The sequence below is a fragment of the Nymphalis io genome, chromosome 8 (genome assembly GCF_905147045.1).
Source record: "Nymphalis io chromosome 8, ilAglIoxx1.1, whole genome shotgun sequence".
In the NCBI taxonomy this organism is placed as follows: domain Eukaryota; kingdom Metazoa; phylum Arthropoda; class Insecta; order Lepidoptera; family Nymphalidae; genus Nymphalis; species Nymphalis io.
In genome coordinates, this window is record NC_065895.1 from 6,801,650 (window position 1) to 6,817,586 (window position 15,937).

A 15,937-nucleotide genomic window follows, 5' to 3' on the forward strand; every position below is an offset into this window, starting at 1 on the left:
ATTTTTCACACATGGCCATCTGATCCCAAATTAAGCTTGTACAGAGCTTGTACTATGGAAACCATACAACTGATATACTACATATAATATTTTTCTTTTTGTAAATACATACTTATATAAAACTACTGGTTCGAATTGCGAAGTGTTAAAAATCGTATCTATTTGAATTATTTTATGTTCTTAAATTGATGTTTGATATTAGGTATTAATTACGATAAGGATTAACACTTTGTGAGAACTAAATACATATTTTTCAAACAAAAAAACTAATAATGTATCTATAAATCGGAGTGAACGTTGTCAAAACTATATAGGTACAGAAAACCCAAATCCAAAATTTTTGTATATATATATATATACCCCGAAAATGCCTACTATCAATTTCTCTTCCACTACGACAGCATATTAAACTATATCTTAAACAAATATGCAACCTATTAACATACTACCTATGTAGATTGTAGGTAGCCTATATTCGATCTGAAACTAAACTTGTATTATGAAAGTTCTATATCAATAGGATTAAAAACAATACATGGTACCTCTTTATAAACCTCTTCATAATATTAGAAATAGTATGTACCTAGTTACCTACGTACGTATCCAACACATAATATTATTATATTTTAAATACACTACGCAGGTAAGTATTTCTACTTACGGTAATTCATATCAGTTGTGTAACAAATGATACGACGAATATATTCATATATTTTATAATATTTTTGATTATAGAAAAAAAAATACGATAATAAAAAAAGGGTACCTTGGATCCCCAAGGCCCAAACTAGGCTAAACCGTAATTTGAAGGTCAGTGTCTTCCTAATTATATAAATTTACTAACAACTTACAAGGAACACGTGCGGTTAAGTAACTAACTAAAGTTGTAACTAAGTAAATGTTGGATACATTTTAAACCAATTAATTACAATTTAAAGTGTACCTAATACATGTTTGCCTTTACAATATACTTTGCAGTTAGTTGTGTGAGGCTAATTTTGCGAAAACGAGGAAGAATTTAAAAACAATATGTCGATATTATTTTTTTTCTTCTCTGCTTATTAATTCTTACGATTATTAGCAGCCCGGAATTGAAGAAATTGAAGGAATTATTGTACTCATTGAACAATTGAGGCTATTCTCTTTATAGTCATGTTGGATTGTTTCCCCATCAAAATATCGGATTATTTGCACACTCACTTGTTCACTGTAATATTTAATGCGCAAATGATCTAGAGTCCTGGCCTTTAAAAATGCACATATAAACAAATAATATTCCGTTGCACGTAACTTCAAACTGAAATAAAAAAAAAACTACGCGGGGTGTGAGTGGGGTGTCATTGGAAAAAGGCAACCAACCCCTATAAAAACAACCCTTATTAACTCCCAAATTCGATATGCGAATGTCAAATGCAATCCCTAACGTTTTTTCTAACTTTCTTATTAATTTCGAGAAAACATTTTATTGGCCTTTAAAAGACTCATCTTTGACAAATGAATATATAAATGCGTTATTATCATCAAAGGAGAATGGCCAAAAATGTATGGATATGGTCCAGATGTTCACCCATAGATACCATATTGTGTCCACCACTATACTGAGCCATTATAACCAGACCGCAACAAAAAATATGCATTCAGTAAAAAGATATAACTAAATAATAAGTCATGTTTTTTTACCTTTTTATGCGAAAAATATCGTTAATGTAATTCTGTCTATCGCACATTTTGAACTAAACTACGCATATTATGTCATACCGCTTGGTGTCCCGTGTTAGGTTTTTGCTGAAATAGATTTTCATCAAAGGCCCAAAAGAGAGAAAACACAACGCTCAACGCGTGTTTTAAGTAGTACCTGAGTACCTGGTACTACTCTAAGTACTCAGGTAAAAGCTGATTGTGTTAATGCTCTAGCGCATTATTTGCTAAGTGCGAAAGGGATGAAAATAGTGTTATCTGCAATTTGTGCGGGGTTATCGATGAATCATCAAGAGTTAAAGTTACCTGCGCACAATTAAAATGTATTTAAATAAATAGTGATTCAAAGAAAAGTTGAACTATTATTATTTTTCATACAATCATAACTTTTTACTGAGAGCTTAAATTTTTTTGTCTCATAGTAAAAGTTACTCTCTGTTAAGTGGCCTATAAATCAACATAGGTCTCGTTAGTGGTGTATATTTGGAGCACTTTTGGCCATTCTCCTTTAGTTTCACGAACTTACTCATACAATTTTGGGAATAAGCGAAAATCATAATATGCTAAGTCTGGAGAATTCGACGGGTGGCCACTGGCCAAGAATATCGAAGGCAGGAAGTTGCACTCTACGAAATCCGCAGATCCGCATTTGTAGAGTGCAACTTCCAATCGATAAGCAGAAGCGTTAGCTATATGAAGAAAGAACTTTTCGTTGAAGATTTCTCCAATTTTTTTCAATATGCATAATAATAGGACTTAGAAATCTTTTATAATTATAACGTAACAATTCACTATACCCGAATAATGAAACCATGCGGTGTGAGCAAGCCTATATGTTTTCAAGGGCGGAGAAAATAGACGTTTACAAGACATGATATGTCTCTAATTAATGCGATAGCAATCTACATCAATGGATAAGACGCCAAAACTGATTGTGCATCCTGTAGGAACATTTCGAGATTACGCCGAGTATTATCCAAAACAACGCTTATTTTTAACCCCATTGAATTAATTATTACTAATGCTAACAGATGATGTCTTTAGGATTCCACCAAACACTGAAACAGTTTGGTTTTAAATACAGGAAGTTCTAATATTTTGTATTAGAAAACTGTATCAGTTATATAACACCAATTTTTATGACCTTAACTTGGAAAGTAGCGGTAGATAGACTACACAAGCCTTTAAGTTTCCATTTAATCCAGTTAGGGTTGAATTAAAAAACTTGAAACAAGTTTTAGTTAATTTGTAGTTTCTTAGTAATTAGTTAATTCTATATATTGATTTCCATGCCACCAACTTCTATATTTAATATACTTCGTTTACTTAAAAACTTTTAACTCACCTCATTACTCATTTACTCGTTCTCGTCCTTTTAGGGTTAAATTTTGAAGACTTAAAATATGACATTAAATGATGAGCCCAATTATAAACCCATAAATCTTAAGTTAAAAAGTGACAGTTCTTAACTAACTTTCACCACCTTTTTTGGGATTCGATTAAGTAACAGTTGTTATAAGAATATGTTATCACAATTTCAGCTTTTTTCTTTCCAGATAATAGACACTAAGTTTAAAGTATTTGTTACCTTTTTATATTTAATCACTATTCGTTATAGTTTAATTTTAATAAAGTATTGGTTGGTGACATGTGGCTGAGCAAATCAGTAATTATCATTTAGTTTTTTAAAAGGTCATTGCAACAAATTTCGAGCATTAGCTAATATTATAACAATAAAAAACTAAATATCAATCATAATTTTTTTATTATCTACAAAGGTAAAGTTTCTTCGAGACAAGACGTATATCTAAATCTACTAATTGGGGTACAGTATTTTCTATAAGTTCCTTATTACTGGCTAAATAAGTAAATTTCATACATTTAGTATCATTTTCACATATACATTTATTGTTGGCACTGCTTTGATTTTCAGTAATTTTATCATCAATCCTGGTAAAAGTGTCATGAATAGTATTAAGACTATTTATTGTTGTTGTTAACATTAAATTTGAACTAGGGTAAACTAAAAATGCAAACATTGTCAATCCCACTAAACATTGTATAGGAACTGCTATTGCCCAGTACTTTTGTGGATAATAGAAAATATTTATATAATGTAAATAAGAATCAGGAGTTATAGCCCAGATACAATAAACTGCTAAAATTGTTTTACTTAACAAGTACATGAAGAAACCATACAGTGATCTACAAGGCGTAGGAGCTGGAGTGTGTTCAGGCATTGTGAAAGATTAAGATGAAAGTATAACTAACAAAATAAACTAAAAGTTTTTACTATCAGATTAACATTTTTCAGTAGAGCATTAATTGACACTCGTAACTTCTTGTAGTCAGCACCATCAAATATTCTGAAAATACATTGATCTATAATTCGAAAATGTTATAATTGTAATATATTAATAAAAAGGTTATTTAACTTTCATATTAATTATTTTACTATGTACCAGAGTTCTGAATGAAAGCATACTTACATCAATAGACAGTCTTCATCTATACTAATTTCTCTGTTGATTCCACTACCTTTAAGTTCTTTGTCAACATTTAATACGTCAGATACCAATTGAGCTTGTTCGTTATTTAGTAAGGGAATTTTTAATAAACTGAAATTTAAAAATGGGGTTTACTTTTCCAATACTTGAAATTAGTACATATATTTGCAAAATTGTTCATTTAAAAAGAAACGTACGAATGCCTTTCGATTGAAAGGCAAGTGTCGTTCGAACTAACTGACAAATATAAAAATTTATTCTTATTATTCTGTAATATTTAAATCGTAATATTTTAATTGAAACTTAAATACTACTAACACCTTCTTCTGCGTTTGATCTGCCATTTCCATTTTGAATTTTGAAACCAAAAGAATTACAATAAGTCATTTTTGACAACCAGGCAGTGTTGCTAATTCAATACTTATAAAGACAACAATACAGTCCTTAAAGTTAACTTTATATAAAAGATGCTCTGTTTCGTTCACTCCACTGCTGCAGATATATTATTTATTATTAGCAAACCCCAAATTGTTATAATTAAACCATTATTATGTCATTTCTATTAAACATATAATTAATTCATTTCATTCATTCATTTTCATTCATCAATTAATTTAATTAATATAATTCTATGTAAACATGTTCTGCAATTATTTAAAACATAATAAGCAGTATGTTTTGTATGTATGTTGTTATATTATTATTTATTAATATGTTTGATTAAGTAATATAATTCTTCTATTGCGTCTCAGGAAGAACAGTAATACACAAATAATAAAAACAAACTATGAAATAATTCTTGTACTTGTATAATGAAAAGAAGTAAGTCAATGCTGAAGAAAATAGATAAAATTGAACCTCAAGCTGTGATAAAGTTTTCGATTAAGCATTGAAAACCCGCCCAAGTCATAATAAGTGAGATGAAAGTCGTTTATGGAACTCACTGACCTGGTATTACTATGATTTACAAGTGGAATGGTCCATTTAAACAAGGTCAAGGACCGATTGAATACGACTCCCGCCCTGGACGCCGGACGCCGAATGAGGTCATGTCAAATATCGTCGAAAAATTAATGTTGGATGCCCGCCCGAAAAAGAAATAACTCTTTTAATTGGTGTATCTGTGTATCACAATTTGGAAAGCCCCGACTCACGCCGCATCAGAAGCAATCGTTATTTACAATTAACACGTTCAAGCAGTTTTTAACCGACATCTTAGAGCTATGCCGTGAGAATCATTTATCGACTTTGTATTGGCTTCTGGCTGGGAATGAGACGGGTTCACCTCACTCACGAGTTTGAGTCAAAGCTAGAATTCGTAGAATTGCACAGAAAGGGACACACACAGGACACCACACCTAAATGGTCTTAAAAAGTTTTAGGTGTCAGAATCAGCAGGAAAGATGTGGTCCTTTTTGGTCTGTGAAGTACTCTTATGAATTGTTTGTAAAGAGCAGGACAACACACTAAAAGTACTAAGCTTCTATATTGGCGAGACTGAAAGACGACATGAAGAAAGATAGAGCAAAGGAAGGTTAATTGTATAAGACAAAGATCTAGTTCAGAAGGGTATTGTTGCTATAGTCCAAATTTATAAAATAGATAAGAGGAAGAAAAATATCAGACGATAATGAAGCAATGTTTTTTATCCTGATCTGATCACTCCTCAATTGATAAGGGAAATTTAAACATTTAGAATCCAAATAAATGGTCTAAGACCTTTGAAATTCCATTTCACGGTCTTTGAGACCAGTATTGAACAGAGGTTATAACAGTTTTACATTTATATAGAAGTAAAAACAAACTTAGATTTGAAAAAAAAGAAATAGTAAATTAATTTTGTTCATGGAAAAATATTTAATACAAAAGATAAAAAATACTGTAAAAGACTTTATTAATATTTCAAACACAATTCACTATGTACAAATTACTTTGTAAAAATATTCATTCTCGTCTTATTAATTAGTTTTGATTTATTTACTGCTTTAGGCAACACTTACAAAACAATGTAGAAAAAAACAAAACTATTATTATGTAAAATTATTTCATTATTATTTTAACCAATAAGTACAACTATAACATTTTTAAAAATAATATGTTATGTTTAAAGATTGGAATTTTTTATTGACTGTTCATATAAAAGTTTGACATATCTTCCCCTTTTATATTTCAAGATGAATTTTGCAAATAAATGTTTTTTTAAAACCCATACAAAAATTTAGATTTGCTTACTGATAAGTTATATGACTAGTTATTAACAATTCACTTGCAGTTCTATTTTAGATATGATCATTCGATTTTTATAAGAAATCCAAATCCAATGCAAATTACCATTACTTTATCATGTATAAATTGATAGTGATAATTTGGTTCTCATTCATAGTCAAATACGCCAACTAAGTAATTAACAATGTGATATGCAAATATGCTATCCAAAGAAAATTGAACATCGGCCAGTATACGAAACTGAATAATAAGAGTTATTTGAAAGTTACTCTACCATGTTAGCATATAAAAGAAACAATCTAAAAATATATCAATTCTGTTTTCAAAAAAATTGGTTCCAAACTTTACTCATAACCTATTTGCTTAGAAATGTTTTTGATAAACAATATTATTTTTATTACAAAATATTATCGCGTATATCGGTCCTTTACATTTAAATTAATTATGCATATGTATCAAAAGTACAATCTATGCAAATCAGAAAATGGCATTTTCTGTAAAATGTTATTTTATTAATATAATAACGATTTTTATTATGCATATATATATGGCGTATTTCGGCAATATTAATCTAAATTGAAAATTAACGAATTTTTATTATATATATATATTAATCGAGAGAAGGAATGAAATATTTAATCGCTTTGTCATCTACTGAATAATAATTACTACTTGCCGTTCCTGACGCATTTAGTAGTAAACAAATTAATTCTGTCAATAATATGAAGAGATTTAGTATATGTAAACAGTATACATCTATAATGTGTATAATCACAAGCCCACCCGTAGTCTCGGTATCTAACGAGTCTAGTCTAAAAAAAGAGTACACGACAGTAATCAGTCAATAATTACAAACTGTTTTAGTTCGTTCATAATTTCGCTTTATTTTGACGTTTGAAGCGAATTGCTGTCTTTTTGTTAATCTATATAGATTACGAATACGTGACTTCGGGGGACGTGGTCGAACAGGGAAGACTTAGCGACGCGGGCCCCACGCGGCGGTGGGCGCTGGGCTGGGCGCAGCGGCCCGCGGCGCGCCCGGCATGGTAGGGAACTCGTGCGTGGACGCGGTGTCCGGCGCGCGCTGCTCCCACGGGCCCCCTTTCACGACGAAACCGGGGGTCGCTGCCTGCTGAGCGCCACCAGAAACAACGGCACCACCGGCGCCGCCGGCAGTAGCTGTTTCACCAGCCAGCACGTCTCCGAAATCACCCAGAGACGGTGCCGCTGGCCTCTGGTATCGATCCGCTACATCTTGCAACTGACAACGACACCGTTAATGCAAATATACGAAACATGTATACTTTAACGGCAATGAAAACATTTTTATACGAAGTTGCTATATTTGGTGAACATAAATTAAATTTAAGTTGCAGGGAATCTTAATCATGTCATATGAAAGTTAAGATCTTGGTATTAGTTCTTTAATGTATGAAATAATGGGTAAATTCTATCTACATAAATGCACTTCTGCTTTTTTATAAAAAATAAACTTTGTTTGAAAGAATACTTACATATTCTTCTGCAAGGTTTAGGAGATGGTCCTTGGCATCCAAAACATTGTCTTCATCGCCAGTTATCACAACAATGCTATCATCACCTTGTTTTGGAAATCTAATATCAACTTTGTACTCGTCCATTATACGTCGGATGTTCTTGCCGCGGAGGCCGATAAGCCTTCTGTGAACTCGAGGATCGATGTCTACTTCATCCCGATATTGATTATCCTATATAAAATTATTTATTTTATAATGATTATTCATTTTTAGCTTTTAATAAAAAAAAGAATAAAATAACAATATAAATGAAACAAAAGCGGTAAAAATAAACTAACAAGTTGGTGCACAATGGCCATGATGGCTTCTTTGGCTTGAATTGCCTTATCTTCATAACCCTGAACAGTGATAATGTCATCATCTGGTTCCCCTCGTTTTGGCAAGTTGATTTGTACTCCATAATCAGTGCGAATTTTAGTAATCACTGAACCTCCTTTGCCAATGACCAAAGGATGATATTCAGGATCAACTTTGAATTTCAATTCATAAGACCTAAAGAAATTTAAAATATCAGTTAAAAAAAATCAAACATTTAATATATATATTGCTTACTCACAAAATTACCTCAAAAGCCTATCTTCTTTTTCTTTCTCCATTTCAATTATTTTGTCAGCAAGTGCGAATTTTGCTTTTTCAACATTAGTTGGTGTTCCAGTCACCTAATGTTATTAAAAAAATAAATTTATTTAATAAAAAATGCTAGCCAGTTGCCTTGAAATATTGTTGCAGTACAGAAAAGTAAATTTACCTTTACAATGTCGCTGATTTCTTCATTAGAAGGCATCAAAATATGAACATCATAGGTTTGCATCAGTTCTCTTCTCTTTTGACCAGCAAGTAGTCTATGTAAGTCATTTGGTACTTCAACATCAATTGTTACTGGTACCTAGTTTGTTATAAGAGAATGGTATATTTCATTTACAATTATATTTAAAGAATTGGAATTTTATTTAATTATAAATTAGTAGATTTAAGTCATCACCTGCTCAAGCAAGGCTTTCTTAGCAGCTTCACAATTTTCAGGGCGGCCCATTATTCTGATAATGTCATTAAAGCTTGGTTCTGAACTTTCATCATTTTTAACAGGTATATCAGCACCTTCTGTAGGATCGCGCTCTGGAAACTTAATTTGCACATCGAATTCTGCTGTGATGTCTTTAACCTTGGCACCTCGAGCACCCATTACTGTGCGGTGATGCCTTTGAGGAATAACACATTCAATTGTAACCTGAAAAATATCATCAATATTAGCATTAAATCTTGAACTTACAAATAGGAATTATAAGTTAATTTTTTTTGGTATACTAACAATTATATAGATATATATATTTATAGGCTATTCCAATGGCAGGAGGTGAAAAAACAAATAAACAACATCTAAAATAATTTCAGTTTAGATTATGGATTCGTAAATAAATTACTTTGGTAGTACAATGAAAATGAATATAAGTCATTAAATGGAATAGTATTGTATTAAAAATATATATAAAATTATTATTCAAGAACTGTTTGTAGTACATAAGCAGAGCTGTTAGCAAATCATATGCAATATGTAAACCTATGGTTCTAATCTAATCTTCACTCCTGCTGTCATTAGATGCATATATATCATAAGTATAGTATCTCAGTTAACAAATAATATAACAGATATAACAAGGTATGGCGATCACTCACAATGTGCAAGTTAATAATTAATCACAAACCTTGGCTTCTAAATCTTCGATTATTTCATTGATTCGGTTCTTCGCCGCCTCAATGCATTCCTTGGGTCCCTTAAGTACGACACGATCGCTGCTGACGCCTTGGCGCGGGAAGGATATCTGCACGCCGCCGCAGTCGTCTGCTATGCGTCGCAGTACTTCCCCTCGTCGCGCTACGAAGTGCCGGTGGTGGCGAGGATCTACGGACATTTCGCCTTCCGATACGTTGCTAATTTCAGCCACGGCAGTTTCAAGTTGTTTACGCGCTGCTTCAACTTGCTCTTCGCGTCCTATTGTATTTAAATGTTATTAATGTTTTATACACAATATTTGATGGAAGTGATATTGTCATTCAAATTGAATACTAGATTTATTTTTGAAATCAAAATAGTTTCGTATATCATATGCGTCACTGATATCATAAGTTTAAATATATTGATCAAATATTGTATTGAACCTTTTCCTACGATACAGGCTTCAGACACAAAACTGTAAATTGGTTTTTGGTAAGTAAAGACATTTTTTTATTTTCGAATTTTAATTTGATATAAAATAATAAATGAAATTATGATTCTTTTTATGGTAATTGGTTGATATATATTTTAACATACCTACAAACAAAATTGAATATACCTTGACTTACCAATAATGAAAATGGCTTCCTTGTCTTCATCTTTTTCTGTCGGAAAAACAATTCGAGCTCCAGTCTGCTCACGAATCTTTTTAATATTTGCACCGCTTTTTCCAATCAGGAACTTATGATGCTCCGGTTTAGCGCGAACATGTGCTGTGTGCGAAGTGAGTTCACGTTCGCTTGCGTGCGCCAACAGTTGTTGCTTAGCCTTTTCTACATCTTCTATAGGGCCTCTAATCATTACCTTATCACTATCACTATCGGCAGGCGGAAACTTAATAAGTACACCGCCACACTCCTCCATAATGGAATGAATGAGTTTCCCACCTGCACCAATTAAAGAATTATAGAACTTAGGCGCAATCGTAACTTCGTCGGTTACAATATTCGCTTTTTCGTTGTGGATTTGCTGTATTCTTTTAACGGCTTCCTCTACATTTTCCCGTTTACCTCTTACGGTAATAACATCACTATCATCTCCTTCTGCTGGAAGATCGATTGCTGTTGAAGTTTCATCTCGAATCTTTCTTAAATTAGAACCACCTTTACCAATAATAAATTTATGAAATTGTTTAAAAATAGGCACTTCCTGGACATAGGATGATTCGGCAATCTCTTTCATTAATTTGTGAAGATATTTTTCACATTTTTCAATGTCTTCTTGGGGACCTCTTAATTTGATGGGACTTCTTTTTTGACCTTGGTCTGGCAGTGATATGAGTACACGATCAAACTTTTCACGAATTTCTTTTATTTTGTCCCCTCTAACTCCTATTAATGATTTAATGTATCTATGATCAACGAAAACTTCTTTGGATCTCTCATTCTCTAGTTTCATTACCATCTCTCTTAATTCTCTCTCTGCATCAGCTACGCCTTGATGACTACCTTCGATACGGATTACGTTGTTTCCTTCGTTTTCAATAATATTGATTACTACACCAGTCTCGTCTTTCAGTCGGTTAACTAAAAGAAACATCAATAATTATTTATTGATATACAATATTGATTCATTTTCTAAGCTTTCATTTTAAGTACTTACTATTTGATCCATTTTTGCCAATAATATGTTTAAAGAATTTAGGATCAACAGAGAGTTCGACATATGTAAGTGTTGCAAGCAGATTCTTAACAAAGTCATCCAGTTCAACTTGAGCACGTTCTACCTCTTCTGGTGGCCCATCTATTTTAACCTTATCCTCGGAATGCGTTATGTCAACATGTACCTATAGAGAAATATACAATTTTATATAAGCCTACTCAGCCTATTGATTATTCAATCGCAATCATGCAAAAGACGGAATTTTTTTTTTTTTACCTTTGAAAAGTCTTGAGTAATCTTTTTGATGTTAGACCCATTCTTTCCAATAATATATTTATGGATCCATGTTGGAGCGTCAACAGTAGCAGTTTTGACAGAGTTAGCTTTCTCGCATACCTTCGATAGGGCTGTAAAAAATTTAAATAATTTATTTAATAGAAGAAATAGTATATCTTCACAATAAATATTTGTGAAAATTTACAGTTGACTTACCAAGACCAATTTTATTATGCGGTCCATGAAGAGTAATTGTGCCAGTCGGAGAATCAGGCGGCGGCATTTCAACGGACACTCCAGTCTCTTTCAAAATTTCTTGAATCGTATTTCCCCGAGCACCAATTACGTATTTATGTTGAGACTTAGGCACTTCGACGCGGACAGTTGAGCATTTTTTCGCCTATTTATATAAAAGTACACCATAAATCAATTATTTAGTAGTATACAAATACAGCTTTATTATTTATTGATCAACAGTTAGTTTACCATTTCTTCATAAATTTGCTCTATTTGCGCTTTAGCTGCTAAGACTCCATTCTTCTCTCCCGCAATAACGATTTCATCGCTTTGAGTCGACGCTGGCGGAATATGAATACGAGCTCCGGTCTCCGCACTAAGCGCAGCAGAGCGTTCACCGAATGGACCGTGGATGAATGGATGATAAATCTTCGGTACAGTTACACGCTCAAGAGCTTTACGCGACTGAAATAAACATAGCAATTATTAAATTAACACTACATGGTCAAAGACCTAGTGATGCATTGCACTGCATATTGGATGGATATTTGAGATAGGGCAGGGCAATCAAGCTTATCGGCAATCTTAAAAGCCTGTCCAATACAATTTAAGAAATTTCGTTTGTTGTTAACAAATTTTGAGTTTGAGTGGTATTCACAAAATAGTCCTTAATCATAATTGCAATTATTTTACTAAATATCGGAAGCTGGAATATATACTTATAATCAGTAAGATCGAATTTGGTTTCTTATTTCGAATTTATATGTTCATTCATTTCAATCTAAAGCATTAGCTTTCAATAATCTCTTATCTCTTGCTATTGTTTTACAATCCATAGAATTTAATTTTTGACAAAATAAAATTACTATAAATGCATATAAGTACCATAATGGTACTTATATTATTTAAAAACATATATACCTGTTCCTCAGAGCAAACACGTATTTCATGTTCAGCTTTTTCAATTCCTTCTTTCGTACCAGTAATTGTAACAGTCTCATTGTTGTCAGCTATACCAGGTACACTGATCTTAGTAGCAGTAACCTTCTCAAGCTCTTTTAATTTTTGCCCTTGCTTGCCTAATATCCAACGGTGGTGTTCCTTAGGGATTGTTATTTGCTTGCTTGCCTAAAAAATATTAATTTGTAAGTATTACTGAAAATATTTCTCATCTTTTAATAGGAGAAGAACTTAATTACATACCTGTTGCTGAAAATGGGTTAATATAAGTCGTCTCGCGTCAAGAACGGAGCTATGTTTTCCAGTTATCAGAAAAGTTAAGCTGCCATCCTTGCTTGTAGATATCTCAATATGGGCTCCGGTGTCCTTGGTGATCGATTGACAAGTTCTCAAAGATTCACCCTCTCCAAAAGTGTTAGCATTGTCCAATTTTCTTTCTTCGTATGGCACATGGAAAACCTAAAATTAAAAATATTGCTTGTAATAATTGTAATTAGGATTAACATAATTTTAGTTTCTAATACATATTAAAATAGTCTATAAATGAGAGAATATATAAAAATAACAGTGAAATGATAAATTAATAAGCAATAATGTAATTAAATATTGAATAAAATGTAATAAAAAATTATACATGCATACAGCATATCGATCATATCATTTGGTATGTTTAATGTACATTTTTATCAGCATCACTTATATAATTTTTTTTATCTTTATGTATATATTATCGTTAACCTAATAATTATTATCATTACCTGAGTATGAAGCGAAGAGCCGACACGCAATTTATTAGTGACTTGTTGAATGTTGCGCTGCACAGGTGGCTGCGAATGCGGCAAAGCCGGGAACAGGTCATCATAAGCGTATGAATTACTGTTGTCGTACCCAACGTTATTCATCTCTTCAGTATGCACGGGTATTTCAGAATGTACGGGTATCATATCTCCAACCATCATGGATTGCTGATGCATCATTTTCGTCTCCTCCAGCAGTCCTTGTTCGCGCCAAGTCGTTACAGTACTATGATATGAAAGACGTCAAATTAAATAAAAAAAAGCAATCAATTTACATAACTTGTTTGAACAATTGTTTAAAGTATTTGTTGAATTGGAGTCTCTCATTAACTTACATTGAAAATATGAAGTTGAAGGACATTTAAATATGAAATGCTAAGGAACAATAAAATAGATAAAATTACATTTATCAGCATATAGAGGTCAGGTCAGGTAGTTTTAACTTAAATTCATAATGTATCTTCATTGAAAGTGCTACTATAATAATAAAATATATTAAAACTTTGAACCAAAATATAAGATACGTTTTTTTTAAGCCTTATTTCTACTGACCATTACTTATCTGAATAAGTGTAATAATGGCAAAGTTATCACAACTTATTCAGTAACTACTTAGTGGTGTATGTTTGAACTATTTTTAATTGCAAATATAACTCATAATTTTTTTTTAAATGTGTTAATTTATAACTTTTATCAATGTCATAATGACACAATATTTTAAGATATAAAAGCGTAAGTAGATAACAGTGTAAACATGAAGATTATTAATTGAAAAGTGTGATTAAATAATTGTGGCTAATGACTTTTATATCTAATCAACTTAAAATATTGTATAATCATAGAGAACAACACACAAAATAATTATAGTTATAAGTATCGAATAGAAATTAGTTAATTATTCACTAATTTACTAATCATAATGATGTTGATAAAAAAGACAAACTACTGCTTTTATACTTTTACTGATGTTATACTAATGATTAGTATATGTACATTGAGTAGTTGTATTCAATACTAGTTAAGAGATTCACATTGGGCATATGAAATAGTGTTTGATTCATTTCTTTTATGTTATATGCTGTATAACAGCATATAACATTTAATAAATAATTCATACATTAAGAGAAATAATTGTTCTTTATATTAATCATTAAAATAATATAAAAAGCTGAATTACAGTTAAACAAAACTTTATTTTGATTTGATATTTAGTTGTTAAAATTTGCAGTACATTTAAAATGAAACAGTTATAATTTGTTTTCCAAAAAGCTTTTGTATATGTGAGAAATAAGAATATTTTTAAAATATGCTTCTTTGCGTCTCAGCATTGTTACACTTATGTTAGTATTTTTTTCAAATATATTTGATATAAAATATAAACTGAACATGTGATAAGTTCTTAATGTTTTTTCCATTAAATATAATCTTCGTCAAATATAGAATAGTATTATATTACGAACAACTTATATTACGAAGCTACTACAATAGAAATAACTGTATTTTTTTGCCATAACAATAATAATATGGTACTTAATTGGGCATGTAAAACTTTTTGAAATTTTTATTCACCAAAAGTAGTGTCATGCTTGATTTCTTGGCAATATTGAAAGTATGCACTGCAAATTAACATTTTTTCATAATATATTAGGAAAATGATCAAAATAACATTTATAATTCAAAAATCGGTATTCCGGATTCTGATAATACGTGTCACCTTCTTCCAACACATTTGACGTGGAACTAATCTTTGTAAAATTTATTGGTACGTACCGTATGTACTGTAGCTAATCAATCTGGAAAATTATCCTTAAAACGCCAGGATCGCAGTTTTTTCCTCCTATCAAAAACAGACAATTTATTTTTAATATTATTATACAGATACCTATATAAAAGAAAACAAAAAATATTATTTTCGTGCACACACGTACCCAGTGCTACCGCTAGCAAGGAGAATAAAAACCACTTACCACAGACATTGGATGATGTACTACGAATTAGGGTTACCAGCAATATTTTAAATACTGTTTACATAAAGCAAAGTCTTAGAATTTAAGTGAATTAAAATGTATTTTTTTATTACTTTAACATGAAAAATATTAAAAAACTATTTTAGTTTTTTTTTTTGTTTAATGTCAGGTATTTGTATTGCTTTAAAAACCAATCTTCGAACACAGCCAATGAAATATGGTCACTCTCGCAAAATGTTGACATCAGTAACAAAAAAAAGGTCATCATTTCTATTTTCTATTACGCTATTTTACCTGTAGGAACATCGTAATTTTTTTAAATCAAACCGAAACCGAA

General features: G+C 31.4%; 3 protein-coding genes across 4 annotated transcripts in view; 1 reads left to right on the forward strand and 2 right to left on the reverse strand.

Annotated features, from left to right (window-relative positions):
• Positions 1 to 15,937, forward strand: part of LOC126770370 (uncharacterized) — an 86,595-nt gene that overhangs the window by 23,945 nt on the left and 46,713 nt on the right. The gene's annotated exons all lie outside the window — the stretch shown is intronic.
• LOC126770368 (phosphatidylinositol N-acetylglucosaminyltransferase subunit P) lies at positions 3,445 to 4,613 on the reverse strand. 2 transcript variants are annotated; one of them, XM_050489763.1, is made up of 3 exons: positions 4,524 to 4,613; positions 4,188 to 4,316; positions 3,445 to 4,064 (listed from the first exon to the last, which is right to left on the reverse strand). In XM_050489763.1, the coding sequence occupies exon 3, from the start codon at positions 3,936 to 3,938 to the stop codon at positions 3,465 to 3,467; it is 474 nt and encodes a 157-aa protein (XP_050345720.1). In that variant the 5' UTR covers positions 3,939 to 4,064; positions 4,188 to 4,316; positions 4,524 to 4,613; the 3' UTR covers positions 3,445 to 3,464. The 2 variants fall into 2 exon arrangements, with proteins under 2 accessions (XP_050345720.1, XP_050345721.1); XM_050489764.1 differs by lacking the exon at positions 4,524 to 4,613 and adding an exon at positions 4,403 to 4,421.
• LOC126770343 (vigilin) lies at positions 6,083 to 15,596 on the reverse strand. The gene is made up of 17 exons (XM_050489716.1): positions 15,562 to 15,596; positions 15,404 to 15,470; positions 13,595 to 13,859; positions 13,080 to 13,295; positions 12,798 to 13,004; positions 12,126 to 12,341; positions 11,856 to 12,039; positions 11,640 to 11,770; positions 11,364 to 11,547; positions 10,331 to 11,287; positions 9,691 to 9,977; positions 8,970 to 9,215; positions 8,736 to 8,873; positions 8,552 to 8,646; positions 8,266 to 8,479; positions 7,946 to 8,158; positions 6,083 to 7,692 (listed from the first exon to the last, which is right to left on the reverse strand). The coding sequence occupies exons 3-17, from the start codon at positions 13,811 to 13,813 to the stop codon at positions 7,408 to 7,410; spliced, it is 3,792 nt and encodes a 1,263-aa protein (XP_050345673.1). The 5' UTR covers positions 13,814 to 13,859; positions 15,404 to 15,470; positions 15,562 to 15,596; the 3' UTR covers positions 6,083 to 7,407.

What these genes read in the sequence shown, in the direction of transcription:
- LOC126770343 (XM_050489716.1), bottom strand. Translation starts at nt 13,813, where the DNA reads ATGATGCATCAGCAATCCATGATGGTTGGAGATATGATACCCGTACAT. An exon ending in TAACCCATTTTCAGCAACAG is followed by an intron (nt 13,005 to 13,079) that starts GTATGTAATTAA and finishes AATATTTTTTAG; the next exon opens with GCAAGCAAGCAAATAACAAT. An exon ending in AGCAAATTTATGAAGAAATG is followed by an intron (nt 12,040 to 12,125) that starts GTAAACTAACTG and finishes TTATATAAATAG; the next exon opens with GCGAAAAAATGCTCAACTGT.
- LOC126770368 (XM_050489763.1), bottom strand. Translation starts at nt 3,938, where the DNA reads ATGCCTGAACACACTCCAGCTCCTACGCCTTGTAGATCACTGTATGGT.